Here is a 16,476-nt window from a genome sequence, read left to right as displayed (position 1 = left end):
CATTGTCTATATACATTGATTCCCTAAGAAATCAAAAATCTGTCTTAAATTTACACAACAATGGAGCATCTCCAACCCTCTTAGGTAGAGAACTACAAAGATTTACAACCCTCTTAATGAAAAGGGTCTTGGATTCCCCAGCCGGGAAACTCCTTAGTGATAATTCACAAAAAGAATCAAGGGTGAGTCAAGGAAAAACTTTTTAACACTGTAAGTTGTTATGGTTTACAATGTGCTTCCTTGAGGGCCTTTATAAATAAATTCTAACTTTAAGCATTGAATGAATGCTCAATTTGTAGAGCTGCCAAGAAAGAACTGAAGAGAATGTGATCACCCTTTATAATACTGAACACTGATGTGATATTTTCAGTAGCTAAACTAAAAAATTTTTGAAGTAACAAATGTAATATTTGTTCTCTCACACAGTAAAAAATTTGACTAATACGCTACCAGACCTCGTGAAGAAGCTAAAGGATTTAAGCCAAATACAACCTGTCAATAACATCTCTAAGAATATAGGCCGAATCAGGGAACTCATTGATCAGGCCAGGGAAGCTGCTAATAAGGTTTGTGTTATTAAATGGATTAAAAGCCAACTTTTTGGATATTCATTTCAGTTATTTCACAAATTAATTATGAACTGGAATTTTCTACATTATGAAAGACACCTTAACTTGTGAAGTTAACACCAATAAAGCTGCATAGGAACAAGAGGAGACCATTTGGCTCACAAAGTCCCTAAGACCGTAAGACAAAGGTGAAGCAGAAATTGCCCCACTCTTGGCTTACCACTAATCTTTGCAAGATGGTATGTTTTTATTTAAATCTGATGCTATCCTTAACTCCCCTGGTTAACCATGGTTGGCTTATCCCATTCCTAGACTTGTTCAATCACACCAGAACATATCTTTGCTGTGAGCCATGAGCTATTTTCTTAAACATCTGCCACTGTTCCTCACTGTCTTTGCCGCTAAACCCCATTCTCAGTCCACTCCAGGTAGCTCTGACCTCATTGCTTTGTAATTATCCTTATTTAAGTTAAGCATGGTTGTTTCTGACCCACGTTCCTCCATCTCAAACTGAATGCTAAATTCTACCCCATTATGGTCACCTTTTCTGAGGGGACATCATTGATAAGACCTACTTCATTACATATGACCAGATGCAAAATAGCTTGATCCCTGATTGAATCCACAACATATTGTTCTAGGAAACTGACCCAAATCTAATACGAATTTTTCTTTATGGCTTCCTCTGCCATTCTGACTATCCCAATCTACATGAAGATTAAAGTTACCAATTATTACTGTACTATCTTTGTTACATGCCTTCAATATCTATTGATGCATTCTCTGTCCCACTGTACAACTACTGCTAAGGGGCCTATAGACTATTTCTAACAGTGTGTTCTTTCTCTCTTTGTTTCTTACCTCCACCATATGGAATATCTGTCTGTTCTATTCTAATCTAATCTATTCTAGATCAAGGTTGATTTGTGCTTTCATTGGTTCTACGACCCTGCTCTCACAGATGAAATTTTTTAAATGCTGAATCCCCATGACCTAGTTCAATATTTATCCTTTTATCAAATTCACTTTTAAAAAGAAATCCTATTATTATCATATTGCTACTTTTGTGACCGATACCATGTAGGGAAAATCAGCAAATGCATTTGCCACAACAATAACTACATTTCAAATATACTCTGGCTATGAAGCACCGTGAACGTTCTGAGGTTGTGAAAGGTACCACGAAATGTTATGTTGTTCCTTTTCTATTGAACAGTTTTCTAAGACTTTTCCATTTCTCCTCTGTGGTTATAGATAAATGTGGCAATGAAGTTCAATGGTAATTCTGGTGTTGAAGTACGTCTTCCTGATAATCTTGATCACTTAAAACCTTACACATCTTTACTGTTATACCTCAAACGGCCAATTGTCCGAGGAGATGCTGGAAGGCGTAAGAGGCAGGATGCAACAAACATGTTTGTTTTGTATTTAGGTAACAAAAATGTAAGTATTGTTCATTTCATGGACAATGGGAATATAGCAAAGTTACAAGGAAGCAACATTTTAAGTATGCCATTGAATATTTTGTGCCAATTGTTTCTCTTTCATACCAGACATCCAAAGATTACATGGGCATGGCATTGCAGGGTGAGAAACTAGTAACTGTCTATAAACTAGCAAATGATGAAGCTAAAATAATCTCTGAGAAAACCATCAATAAAGAAAGCTTCGATATTGTCAAATTTGAAAGGTAAAGCATAAACTTAATCGTTTCAAATTTTGCAAAGTTACTTGTTGTTGTAACGTTTTTCTTTTGTTACATGCATTTTTTGAAAATACCTGCATCAAGGTATGTATTTATACTTCAGTCCACTTGCCAAATGACAAAAGAATATAATCTATATCGATGACTTGGATGAAGGGACAGAATGTACAGTTGTTAAATTTGTCGACGACTCAATGTCATAAGCAAATAGTGAGTAAATTGTGACAGGACACAAAGAGCCTGTGAAGGATTATAGATCAGTGAGTGAGTGGACATAAATTTGGCAAATGAAGTGTAATTTTGGAAATGTGAACTTGTCAATTTTGGCAAGATAAATAGAGATAAACTCCAGAACTCTAAGATGCAGAGAAATCTGGGTGGCCTGATGTATGAATTACAAAGCTAGTATGCAGATAGAGGTCAGGAAACCTTCACCTGAAAACCTCAAAACTTCAGATTTTTTGGGTGACTGATATTTTCAGTTTTTGGATATACTTACTTTACCACGTAAGATCTTTTGCTGATCATCTCCCTACCAAAACCAAAATATTCATTTAACTGTTGAACTCAATATATCTTAGTCTGCTGGGGAATGGGTTCACAATATCTTTACCAAAAACCTGATGGTATCTGCATTTATCATTCTTTGTCTCCATTTGTTCCTATACTTACCACTGAAGGTCCGTTCAGGCCCCTTGGGAAAAAAATCATATTGCCTGCATGAAACCAAACAGACTTGTAGACATGCTGCGTTTGGGTGTTTGGAAAAAACAACTTCGCTTTGAGGTCTGTTTGGGCCAAAGTTATTTTCCCCAAAGTGCTCAAACTGTCTGTCTACAGGTGTCTTCAGGTCCATTTGGGTTCACTTTCAAAAAAGCCTTTGGTGTTTAGGTCTTTTTGAACATGTGGATAAAGGATACCCAACCTGTTCAGCAAGTTTAAATTCCTTTGTTTTTCAAGAGGTCCCAAGGGGTTGAAAAATAACCTCAAATATAAAACCATTATTTAAGAAAGGAGTAACAGAAAGCAGAAAACGGTCAGCCAGTTAGTTTAAAATGTCATTATGAAATTTTGGATCCAATATTATGGAAGCAGTACATTTAGAAAATCATAAGGCCATCAGGTAGAGTCATGTTAGAAGTACAAAGTGGACAAAAGGATATCAATATTGATTTCCAAAAGCCATTCAGTAAGGTACGATGTAAAATGAAATTTCATGAGAATACAAAGGTACAAAAGCAAGTTTTGAGAAGGGAACAAATAATCTAAAAAGTCAACCCAGCTTTGAGTGAGAAAGTATCTCATTGCACATCTACAGCCCTGAAGTCATGATTCACCAGAACACTCAGCCCAACGCAGTTGAAGCGAACTCCACCTGAATAGTACAGCTCCCTTTTTCCCAGCACTTGTATCTGTTTGCCATAAATGGAAATCACTTTCTCCCACACTCACCCTTGAGTCTTGAATTCGACTCTGATCTTATTTACCTTTTCCTGATTTGCTCATTGCTTATGTTGTAATCCATAGATTACTGAACAGATTTATTTTTTATCATCAGACATGATCATTATTTATGAGACCAGTATTTATTGACAGATAATTTTATTAATTGCTGAGATTTGATTCCATGTTTCTAAAGCATCAGTCTAGGCATTTGCATTTCTGATCAAGTAAAGCACTATACTCCTCCTTCCGGACATTAGTGCCAAACATTAATCAAAAGTGGACACATTAGAACAGGAGGAGGTAGTTCAGCCAGGGAGCCTATTGTGCCATTCTCAATCTACTGATCTAAATTTGACATTGACAATTGAGCAACCCCCATCGTTAGTTCCATATTCCCAGTAATATTTGTGTGAAGAAGTGCTTCTTGACATCAACCCTGAACAGTCTGGCATCATGACATTTCAGCAATATGCAGATATATTGAAATATGGATTTAAGTTTTACACTTGGTTCTTGAGACTCCATCTTATGTACATTTTTGTCTCACATTCTGGCAAATTTTCTTTTTTGGCTGTTTGTGTAACTATGATAATATCCAGTACAATGGTGTACAGTTGACTCGATAGGAGGTTTGTAAGCTCTCCATATAAAATGGTGTGTTTATGGAAGCTCTTGTGTTTCAGGATCCTACAGTATGGCAGCTTAAACTATAGCCAAGTCAGTTCCACCGTGCAGAAACGTATTGACAGCGTCTTATCTAACGTAACCGCAAGTGGAGATGGCTTGCTACTTAATCTTGATCCAAAGAATACAGTCTTCTATGTTGGAGGATTTCCCCCCACCTTTGTGGTAAAAACACATCAACTACTATACCAACTTTGTTTAAGGATATGCAATTTGGAACATCTCTAGGTCCATTGCTTAGAATTACGTTAAACTGTGTAGAATGTACAGCACAAAATTAAAACCATTCAACTAATACACTTTGTATCAATGTTATGCCCCGCAGGAACCTCTTCCCACCAACAAAACCTATCATTTCTTTCTCTTCTATCGACACAGTTGACTTCTCTTAAAATGCTGAAGATATGTTGCTGGAAAAGCGCAGCAGGTCAGGCAGCATCCAAAGAGCAGGAAAATCGACGTCGATTCTCCTGCTCTTTGGATGCTGCCTGACCTCCTGTGCTTTTCCAGCAACACATTTTCAGCTCTGATCTCCAGCATCTGCAATCCTCACTTTCTCCTTCTCTTAAGATGCCCCCATAATAGTTCAATGGTCAATAACAACGGACACACTTTTAAGATGAAAAGTGGGAGGTTTAGAGGGGATTTGAGAAAAAGGAATTACACCCAGAGCATGGTGGGAATCTGGAATGCACTGCCTGGAATGGTAATTGAGGCAGAAAAACCTTATAATCTTTAAAAAGTACTTGGATGAGCACTGTGGGCTCATTCAAGGCTATGGAACGAGTTCTGGAAATTTGGATGAGAATCGATTTAACGTTTAACGTAGTTTGTTGATGGTACAGACTCAATGGGTCAAAGGTCTCTTCTGTACTTTAAGATTCTCTGCTTTACCTCAACCGCAGTATGTCATAGAAGGTTCTTCATACATTCGGTAAAAGACCTTTTCCTGAAATCTTTATTGGATGTATTCATGACTGTCTCCTAATTAATGGTGCTGAATTTGGAGACTTGTACAAGTGAAGGCATTTTCTTCATGTCAGTGTCTTGAATCTATGCCAGTTAGGTTCAATTTGAGCATGGCTGATCTGTACCTTAATTCTGTCTCCTGACCTTTATTCCATAACTCTTCTCTAACAAAAGTTTTGAAAACTGCAATTAACTGCAGCTTCTACAGCTTTTTGGACGAGAGTTCCAATTTTCCATTGCCCTTTGTGTAAAGAAGTGTTTCTTGACATCACTCTTGAATGTCTTGGCTCTAATTTTAAGAATGTGCTGCCTTTAGATTTAGATTAGATTTACAGTGTGGAAACAGGCCCTTCGGCCCAACAAGTCCACACCGACCCGCCGAAGCGAAACCCACCCGTACTCCTACATTTACCCCTTACCTAACACTATGGGCAATTTAGCATGGCCAATTCACCTGACCCGCACATCTTTGGACTGTGGGAGGAAACCGGAGCACCCGGAGAAAACCCACGCTGACACGGGGAGAACGTGCAAACTCCACACAGCCAGTCGCCTGAGTCGGGAATTGAACCCAGGTCTCAGGCGCTGTGAGGCAGCAGTGCTAACCACTGTGCCACCGTGCCTTGTTCTGGACTTCCTTCCAAAGGAGAAAGAATAAGAAAGCCTTGTTACATTTATTTAGGAATTTAGTGAGAATGCACCCAGAACACTGTCTACAGTTTTGGTTCCCATATTTAAGGAAGGATATACTTGCATTAGAGGCACAGCAGCAAAGGTACACTACATTGAGCTGAGACAGGGTTGTCTTATGATGAGAAGTTGAATAAATTTGGTCTACCTTATTTAGAAGAATGAAAAGTAATCTCATTGAAATGACAGGCTGGACACTGAGGGGCTGTTTCTTTTAGCTGGTGAATCTAAAACACGATGGAATAGTTCCAGGATAAGCACTCGGGCTGTAGGACTGTGGTGAGACATTTCTTCACTCAGAGGGTGATTAATCTTTGGAATTCTGCATCCCATAGGCTTGTTTTTAGAGCTGGGACAGACAGATTTTTGGTTTTTCAGGAAGTTGAAGGATATGTGGAGCATGTGAGAAAGTGAGTTGAATCATGAGCTCAGCTATAATCATATTGAATAGCAGAGCAGGAAGGGTATGCTAAATGGTTTTCTCCTACTCTTATCTGTTCTTGTGTTTCTCTCTAGACATCATATGAAATTCTTTAATCTCCCAAACCTCAATTAGATCATTGTTTAATCTTTTCTGTTCAAGAGAATATGAGACTATTAAATGCAACCAGTTCTCATAATTCAAACATTTTAGTTTTCTCTATTTTCATTCTGGTAAACTGTACCCACATACAGGTATAACTTAATCAGAGCTTTAACCAACTATAGCAAAACATCCATCCTTATTTATTTTCATCACATCATGATTATGCAACATTCATTAAACATTTTAATTATTCAGTACTTGTTATATAAAATCATATTCTGAACTGGTCATTCAAATTGAACCTGCTGTACTTTTTTTATTATAGGACGTTTTAATTTCCACTGATATATTATATCAAACTAAATTAGTTAAAACTAATAAATCTTCATTATGTCCTGCCACCAATTTTGGTGCGCTGGGATTGGTGGAGGCTCATATTGTCCAGTTGGGCTGACTGGTCTGCAAATTCTATGTAATTAATGTCGCCATCAGGTAATTATCTAGGGAATGTCACAAAGTACCTTTGATCATATAAAATTAACTTGATATACAAACTCATTTTAATTGTGAGTCTTTTTCTATCCAGCCTCCAGCTGCCTTAGATTATCCAAAGTATAAGGGTTGCATTGAACTTGGTGTCTTGAACGAGAAACTGATCAGTTTATACAACTTTGAACAAATATTCAACATCAATACAACAGAAGACAAACCATGTCAAAGGTATGGGACAGCTAGCATTGAATAGTTCATCCTTGGGCAAAGTGTTAAAAACTTTTCTTTTCAATATGAAATCTTTCATTTCTTTCAAGGACTTTGTGGAACTATTTCATATTTGAGGCGGTTGTCCTGAATTGTTGAGTGTTTTGCTGTGTTGGCCTGTATAAGATGTTGATAGATGTCATCCCGTTTGCTCATTCCCACAAACGCAGCAGAACACCTGGCTGCCCATCCACCCTGCTACCCCCCCCCATTGCATCTATGGTCTCATTAACACTACCCCCTGCAATTCTATCTGTTCCCTCAGAATTGGTGATGCTGGTTTAATGACTCATCCAAAAAAAAGGCACTCTGACAATGCAGCATTATATCAATAATGGTAATCATCAAGTCACTTTCAAATATGAAAATCAACATAAATTGTATGGCTAGTTCTTTGGAGTTGAACCTGAATCTACAAACTTTGGAGTTTTCTGATTCATAGGAAGAATACTGAGCTTCACAAGGTTCTTGCCAGCAATAGGAGTTGTCATTTCTCACTGCCTGACACATGCCAATTAATTTGGCTGTGACTGTGACTCCAATCCAGTGGGATGAGGCACATTTTCAGTATTAATTCTCTGCATTAGGCATAGGTAGTTCAGATCAGGCTTTCAGTGTATAGTTGCACAATAATTTTCACTGGAATAATTGCAGTTTAACTTGGACTCAACCTACATTGCTATCTTTTACAGATATAAGCCACGAGGAAACGAAGGCTTTTATTTTGATGGAACTGGATATGCACTAATTAAATTGTCTGGTCGTGCACAAAACTTAGCAATTGAACAAACGATTCAAACTTTGAGTAAAAATGCTGTGCTGTTATATTTGGAGAGCAAGGTAAAATATTGTACTTTTTTTGTGCACAATGTTGACATTAAACCAAAGTCCATCCATGTACCCAGCTGTCTGGGTGCAGGTACACTATCACGTGCATAGATCCAACATCATTCTGTGTGTAATATTATAAATTTATCTCACCCTGTGCTGACTCCTTTGTTGATATCTGCAACATCACAATGCTTAGATAACAGCAGTCATCAACAATCTTGAATGGATAAGTTTAATGACACTCCTAATTAGGTAGCTTCAAAGATATTGGGAGAAGATATTTATTCAAAACCTCTTCAAATGTACCTTCCAAACCAGCTACATTTAACACCTAGAAGATTAAGGGCACCAGATAAGTGAAATCTTCACCAACTGCAAGCTCCCTTCCAAGCAATTCTCATCCTGATTTTAAAATGTATTTCAGTTTCTTTGGTCAAAATCTTGGATTTCCCTCCTTCCACCCTGTTTACTACAGCAATTCTAGAAGGCAGCTCCCCACCACCTCCTCCACTGCAATTAAGGATAGACAGTAAACCCTGGCCCAATCATTGACACCCGAATCCCATAAACAAATTTAAAAAGAAAAGACCCACAGAAACATGTTTGACTCTTGACTGTCCTCTGAAATGGCCCGGCAAACTATTCAATTTTGCTTAACAAGGCAGATCACTATCACCTTATCAAGGATTCACTTCCAGTGGCACTGTTGTTGATTAAACATTCATCTGCCTGGGCCCTAAGCTCTAGAGTTCCCTCCCTAAACCTTTCCAACTTGTTCACCTCCTTAAAACCTTTGAACAAAGCTTAGATCATAATTTTCAGTTAAATTAAATAGTGTTGTAATAAGATATATTCTTTGTTTTAGGATTCAAGCTGTGTTCTCACAATTGAAGATGGAAGGTTGGTGTTCAGATATGACCTCAAATCCAGTGCACCCAAGATTTCCCAATCATCAGTCCTCCTAAACACCAGCAACGAGATTGTGGTAATTTTTATTATGATTTAGATTGTGAACAAATAGATACAGTGTAACTAGTAGATTAACTAAATTCTCTCTGCATTCTGAAAGTGGATTTGATGAACTGATTTCTTTAGTACCACAGAGTATAAATAAAAATGAATATTGTTTGTCTATAAATAAAATATTAAAATACTTATCTAATATGTAGGGCTCCTTTTTAGGCCCATCTCACCCACTAGGGGAGCCATCCTCCCAGTATCTCTATCAAATCCTGTCATTTCTATAATATGAGCTCTCATTCTTCTAAACTCTGACAGTCAGAGACCCTCCCTGCGAATGTTTCTTCATTTAAAAAAAACTCTTTGTTAATCACTTTGTCTGCCTAACATTCTTTTCTTTTCTGTCTCTCTGGACTCCTTCTCCACATATCCGCTCATCTCTTTGCCCCCATCCCCACCCCTCAGTCATCAGTGCAAATGTCACCTTGTCCTACCTTCAATCAGTTCTGTACAATGGTCGCTGGATTCGAAACACCAATTCTGCTTTCGCTGTCTATGGATGCTACCAGATCTTCCTGACCTCTCTGCCCCCACCCCCACTCCAGCCTACCACCCTCATCTTATCAACCTCATCTTAACCTCCTTCCACCTATCGCATTTCCAACGCCCCTCCCCCAAGTCTCTCCTCCCTACCTTTATCTTAGCCTGCTTGGCACACTTTCCTCATTCCCAAAGAAGGGCTCATGCCCGAAACGTCAATTTTTTTGCTCCTTGGATGCTGCCTGACCTGCTGCGCTTTTCCAGCAACACATTTTCAGTTGCTACCAGACCTACTGAGTTTCTCTAGCATTTTCTGTTTTGGTATGCTTCTTAAGACAAGACCTTCATCTCAAGAATAAGTCAGTGAACCCTCTCTGAATAGCTTCTGCTGTATTTGCATTCACTTTCAAATATGAAAAACGAAACTATACACATTACTTTAGGTGTAACAAAACCAAGATCTGAACAGCTGCAATATAACCTCTCTTCTTTTATCTTCAAATCAGTTTGCAAGAAATCCCAACATTCCATTTGGTCCTTATCCACACACTACTATTGTGATTTATGTACTAGGACACCCAGATCCTCATGTACCAATGGATTCTGCATTCTCTCTCCATTTAAGGTCAGAAGTCACATAACACCAGGTTATAATCCATCAGGTTTAGTTGAAATCACAAGCTTTCAGAGCACTGCTCCTTTGTCAGGTGTCCTTCATTCACCTGATGAAAGAGCAGCACTCCAAAAACTTATGATTTCAAATAAACCTGTTGAGCATAACCCAGTGTCATTTGACTTTTGACCTTGTCAACCCCAATCCAACACCAGCACCTCCACATAATTTCTCCAGTTAAGTATTAAACTACTCTTCTATTCTCCCTGTCAAAGTGGATAATTTCTCATATTATATTCCATTTTCCAAATTGTTTGCCTGCTCACTTAACCTGTCTGTATCCATTCATTAACTCTTAACTTCCCCTTGACAACTTATTTTTCTGCCTACCGTGGTGTTGCTGCCAAATTTAGCTCGCATACGTTTGGTTCCCTCATCCAAATCATTGATAGAGATTGTAAATAGTTGAGATTCCAGCAATGACCCTGTTGCACTCCACTAATTACATTTTACCAAAAAGATCCAGTAATCCCAATTTTCTGCTTTCTCGAATTTAACCAGGCCTATATCTATGCCAGTATGTTACCCTCTACACTATTTTTTTAATCATCTTTTGCAGGAATCTTTAATGTGGTCTGATATGAAATCCTTTTTGGAAATCCAAGTAAACCACATTCTTTTCTTCCCTTTAATCTATCTTTCTTATAACTTTAGCACTACAGATAATAAATAACTTCAAATGTCTAACTCTCAAAAACTGTAAATTTCATAAATACAATTTCCCTTTCACAGAATCATGTTAACTGTGCGGAAATAAAGACAGAAACTGTTGGGGAAATTTAGCAAGTCTGGCAACACCTCTGGAGTGAGGAAGAGAGTTAACGTTTTGAACACATTAACTCTCGTTTCACTCACTTGGCTTATAATTTCCTGATTTCTGTATCCCTCCTTTCTTGAATAAAAGCATTTCACTTGCTATTTTCCAATGCTCTGGATCTTGCCAGAATCTAAAGAATTTTGATCTATTATAAGAAATGCCTCTACCACCACTGCAGCTACTTCTGTTAAGGATCCTGAGATGCAGACCCTCAAGTCCTGGGGACTTGTCAGCCTTCCACTCTAACAGCCTTCCCAGTACCTTTTCCCTATGGTGGTGATTATTTTAAGTTCTTCCCTCCCTTTCACTCCTTGACTTTCAGGTGTTTATGGACAGTTTTCTGAAGCTTCTACAATGAAGACAGGTGCAAAATACCTGTTGAGTGCCTCAGACATTTTCTTGTTTTTCATTATCAACTTCCCTGTTTCTAGAAGATCAACACTGACTTTTTTTCACTCCGTTTCTCATCAAATACTTGCAGGGTTACTGACTTTTTATGTTACCAGCTAGTTTTTTTTCACTGTTTTTCCCTGTCAATCACCTTTTCCAGTTCTTCTGATCAGTGACCAAAGGCCAGGCACTCAAGGTGCCATCTTTCCCATTTCCATCACTTTAATTTGAAATCGTCCTTCAGTTTATCTCCTGTTGGGTGCCATTGTTAACTCCTGCCATAATAGAGAGTATATTACGCAATCAATCAACTCAGGAATGTCAGTGTAGAAAACCATTTCAGGGAATCCAGAAGATGTCTTTGACTTGCCTGGTTTGAATTTAATCAGTCAGCTAAGATTGCAGTTAACAGTTCCTGTACGTCCCTTTCTAAAGTTGGATACCTTTCATTTCAGTTCTGATGAGTGCAAGACAAAAAGCTTTCAAGTTTTATCTTTTTTCGTAATGCTTATCTTCTGTATGATCAACAATTATTTATAAAGAGGTTCCTCTTGCATTCTTCATGACCATGTAATGGTTATGGCCCCTAGTTCTGCTCTCACTCATAATCATCTTCACCACACCTATCAAGCAACTTCACAATTTTAAAGATCACAATTCAGTCAAATTCTCAATAACTGAAACCTCTTAGGTCACCAGTTGAATTATTTTTGGCACTTTGTTCAGTGCATCAATGACCTTTTTATTCAATGAAGATCAGAACTGTACATCAATATTTTATTTAATTTTAATGTAATTTCTATTCTTTTGAGTAATAATTAATGTTTTATGTTTCTTCCAAATGAACAGCTTGCTTGAATACCATGACCATTGTTTGGAAAGTGCAAAATTACATATCTGTGATATTCTGCTTCCTAACAATATTCCAATACAGTATCTTAGGTTAAAAAGATTTTCAAAGGAAAATACTGTTTCTGAAGTGTCAACGTTTTCAGTGTTAATTTAGGAGAAAATAACATTTTGCGGTTTTCAATCCTCATCTATTTTAATTTGTTCTAATCTGTTTTAATTTGTCATAGTTGGTTCATATTAATTCTCTCATATATGCTTACAATGTTGTTTAATTTCTTTAAGATAAGAGTCAGAATGCTCAATTCGAAAAAACGTACTGCTGTGATAGTCAACGGTGTCAATGCTGTGTATGTGAATAATACTTTCAGTCAGTTGGATTTCCATAACTATTACCTTGGAGGAATACCATCACAGATTAAGGAACGGTACGTTGATCTGTGCTTAATTTTAGAAAATAAAGAAGTTGGATGCAAGTTTAAAACCAAACTTTTTAACAAAGTTTGCCTGCAGAAATCTTTTTTATAGGATAGTAGTTTCACCTTTCTATCAGATAAATTTGAAATATGATATTAAAAATAAACCTCTTATTTCTGTGAAGTTCTCAGTTTCTGTTGCTGTAACTTCAACAGATGGTCAGGAAGGTAATTGGAAACACTGCCCCAAGGGATTTTACATGGACAGATTCTCTGCAGACTTTCACAGTTTGACTAGACAACTTGGCTTATTTTCCCCTTTCATAGTAGTGAAAATGTGTTGCTGGAAAAGCACAGCAGGTCAGGCAGCATCCAAGGAGCAGGAGAGTCGACGTTTCGGGCATGAGCCCTTCTTCAGGAAACTTCAGGACCTCTTCCTGAAGAAGGGCTCATGCCCGAAACGTCGACTCTCCTGCTCCTTGGATGCTGCCTGATCTGATGCGCTTTTCCAGCAACACATTTTCAGCTCTGATCTCCAGCATCTGCAGTCCTCACTTTCTCCTCCTTTCATAGTAGTGTAAAACAACAATATAAATAACTTGCATTTCTGTGACACCTCTCTAAGGTAGTGAAATATCCGAAGATACTGCTCAGAAGTATTAATCAGATAGAATTTAACAACAAGCCACATGAGATATTAGGTGTCTGAATGCTTGGTCAAAGAGGTATATAACTGTAGAATAGGTAAAGCAGGTCTGTCATTATCGCCACCATCTTGTCAAGGGTACTTGGCACTAAATGTTACCCAGTCAGCGATGCCCACATTCCATAAATGCATTTAACAAAAAATACTGCAAAAGTGATAGTAAAGTTACCATTGCCCCATTCTCTCAGTAATCCTGCAATCCACCAGCACCACACCTGTACCCATTGAGGACTGGAAAATGATGATTAGACTTTCTGTTACTTCCTCCTTACCTGCTTTTAACAGTGTGAGATACATTTTGTCTGCCCATGGTATTTGCCTGCTTTCAGTGATGCTAATCCTACTAATACTGCCCCTCTTTCTATGTTTATCACTACAAATACTTCATTCCCTCCTCAACAATATCTGTATCATTTCTCTCTGTAAGGACAGATATGAAGGACTGCAACTCAATGTGCCTGAGTTATCTCTTCTTCAAGGGCAGCCCATTATTTAATTGCTGTTTCATTTACAAGTCATGAATTCTAATTTATTTGTGATTTCATCTTTATGAAATGCAAATGGTACATGGTCACTTATTGCATGGTGAATAGAACATAAAAATAAGAACATTTTACTGCAGCTATACAGGACTTTGGTGAGATTGTATCTGGAGGACTATGTCCAGTTGTAATGCTCGAATTTGAAAATGTATGTAATTGCACTAGGAGCAGGATTGGGAGGTTATCACATGAGTAAAGGGTGGACAGACTGGGGCGATATCCATTAGGGTTTAAATGAATAACAGGTGATCTTATTAAAACATGTAAGATACTGAGGGGACTTTACAGGATGAACATTGGAAGCTGTTTCCTCTTGTGGCAAAGGCCTACACATACTCCAACATTCTATGTTCCTCATTATCTATGAGACAGAACACGGTGGCTCAGTGGTTAGCACTGCTGCCTCACAGCACCAGGGTCCTGGTTCGATTCCAGCCTCGGGCGACTGATTGTGTGGAGTTTGCATGTTCTACCCGTGTCTGCGTGGCTTTCTTCTGGGTGCCCAGGTTTCCTCCCACAGTCCAAAGATGTGCAGGTCAGGTGAATTGGCCATGCTAAATTGCCCATAGTGTTAGGTGCATTAGTCAGAGGGTAATGGGTCTGGGTGGGTTACTCTTCGGAGGGTCAGTGTGGACTTGTTGGGCTGAAGGACCTGTTTACACACTATGGGGATTCTAATCTAATCTAAATAATAAAGCAAGGAAATTATTATAAAAATGAAAAAAAAAACACTGTTTCAGCCTTAATTGGAGTTGAGCTCAGAAACCAACTCTGGGAAGGTTGTGAGGATGCAGAAAAGAATCACAACAATGATTTCAGGGATGAGGAATTTGATTTGTGGGAATAGATTGCAGAGGTCAGAGCTGAACTTCTTGCAGAAGAAAAGGTTGAAAGACAATTTCTTTAACATTTTTGAGTGGCCTTGAGTGGTCTAGACAGAGTGGGTAGAGAGAAAGTACTCCCATTGGTGGAAGGTTCAAGCACCAGAGGGTACAGACTTAAGGTCATCAGCAAAAGAAGCAAATGGTGACAGGAGAAAAAATTTGTTTTTATGCAGCAGGATTCAATAGAGGCCATCAGAAAGAACTTAGGTAATTAAGTGAGAAACAAGTTGCAGACCTACCTACAAAGACAATACAAGGAATTGGGATTGAGTTGATATGGCTGAGAACTGGCACTGACATAACGTCATAGATGATTGCCTTCTGAGAGGTTAAAATTCTAAGATATAGAGCGGAATTAGGTCATTCAGCCCATCAAGGCTGCTTCACATTTAATCTTGGCTGATAGGTTTTGTGTCCCCATTCCAGTGCCTTCTCCCAGTGACTCTTGATCTCTTGCTAATCAAGAACCCATCTATCTCTGCCTTAAAAACATTCAATGACTTGGCCTCCACAGCCCTCTGTGGTAATGGGTTCCACAGATTTACCACACTCTGGTTGAAGAGATTCCTCCTCATCTCTGTACTAAAGGGTCATCTCTTCATTCTGAGACTGTGCTCTAAGAACCTAGTCTCTCATACTAGTGGAAACACTTTCTTCATGTCCACTCTATTCAGGTCTCTCAGTTTTCTGTTTCAATCAGATCCTCCCTCATCCTTCTAAGCTCCATCAAGTACAGACACAGAGTTTTCATGTGCTCATCATATGACAAACCCTTCGCCCCGGGATCATTCTTGTGAATCTCATCTGGACCTTCTCCAAAGCCAGCACATTCTACCTGAGATATGGAAATCAAACTGCTCACAATATTCCAACTGCAGTCTGATCAGAGCCTTTTATAGCCTCAGCAGCACATCCCTGCTCTTGTATTCTGGCCCTTTTGAAACTAATGCTAACATTGTTGCTCCATCAACTCCCCTGGTAGACTCGCCATCCAATCAACTCTGGCCAGCTGCTCCCTTATGTCTTTGCTCAATTGTAATCCTATTACATCTGATTCCAGCTTCTCTCGCTCAAACTGCAAGGTCGATTACATACCTCAGGTAAACGCTATCACCACATGAGTGGGAAGAAACTCTGCTGTCCCTACCCTGGCTTACATTTGATTCCAAACCCTCAACAATGTGGTTGACACTTAATTGCCCTTTGAAGTGGTCCTAAAAAGTCACTAAGATCACAGGGTGATTACGGATGGTCAATAAATGCTGGTCTGACCAATGTTGCCCACATCACATAAATGATTTAAAAGATCCCTGAGGGTGAACAGATGGATGAAGTCAGTTTCTGGGGAAGGGTGGGTTTGGGGGTGGCCTGTGCTCTGTTCTATTTGAAGAATTCTCCTCCTTCGCTCCCTTTCATCTTGAGTTAACCACCATGCTAGGAAATTCTCTGCCTGAGTCTTCCTCTGACTGAAGAAAACTAACCAGGGAGCGATGATATTGAAGGTTACAACGCAAAGTTTG

At 38.7% G+C, this 16,476-nt stretch overlaps 1 protein-coding gene across 1 annotated transcript in view; it reads left to right on the top strand.

Annotated features, from left to right (window-relative positions):
- Positions 1-16,476, top strand: part of LOC132815125 (laminin subunit alpha-3-like) — a 364,209-nt gene that overhangs the window by 303,767 nt on the left and 43,966 nt on the right. The window contains exons 58-65 of the mRNA XM_060823918.1: positions 427-566; positions 1,824-2,012; positions 2,123-2,259; positions 4,404-4,569; positions 7,176-7,309; positions 8,041-8,188; positions 9,045-9,164; positions 12,694-12,836. Coding sequence (XP_060679901.1) covers positions 427-566; positions 1,824-2,012; positions 2,123-2,259; positions 4,404-4,569; positions 7,176-7,309; positions 8,041-8,188; positions 9,045-9,164; positions 12,694-12,836 — 1,177 coding nt within the window. The remainder of the gene's footprint in view (positions 1-426; positions 567-1,823; positions 2,013-2,122; positions 2,260-4,403; positions 4,570-7,175; positions 7,310-8,040; positions 8,189-9,044; positions 9,165-12,693; positions 12,837-16,476) is intronic.

The sequence above is a fragment of the Hemiscyllium ocellatum genome, chromosome 4 (assembly GCF_020745735.1).
Source record: "Hemiscyllium ocellatum isolate sHemOce1 chromosome 4, sHemOce1.pat.X.cur, whole genome shotgun sequence".
Classification (NCBI taxonomy): Eukaryota; Metazoa; Chordata; class Chondrichthyes; order Orectolobiformes; family Hemiscylliidae; genus Hemiscyllium; species Hemiscyllium ocellatum.
The sequence above is the reverse complement of the archived record's forward strand: the minus strand, read 5'-3'. Positions and strand labels throughout refer to the sequence as shown.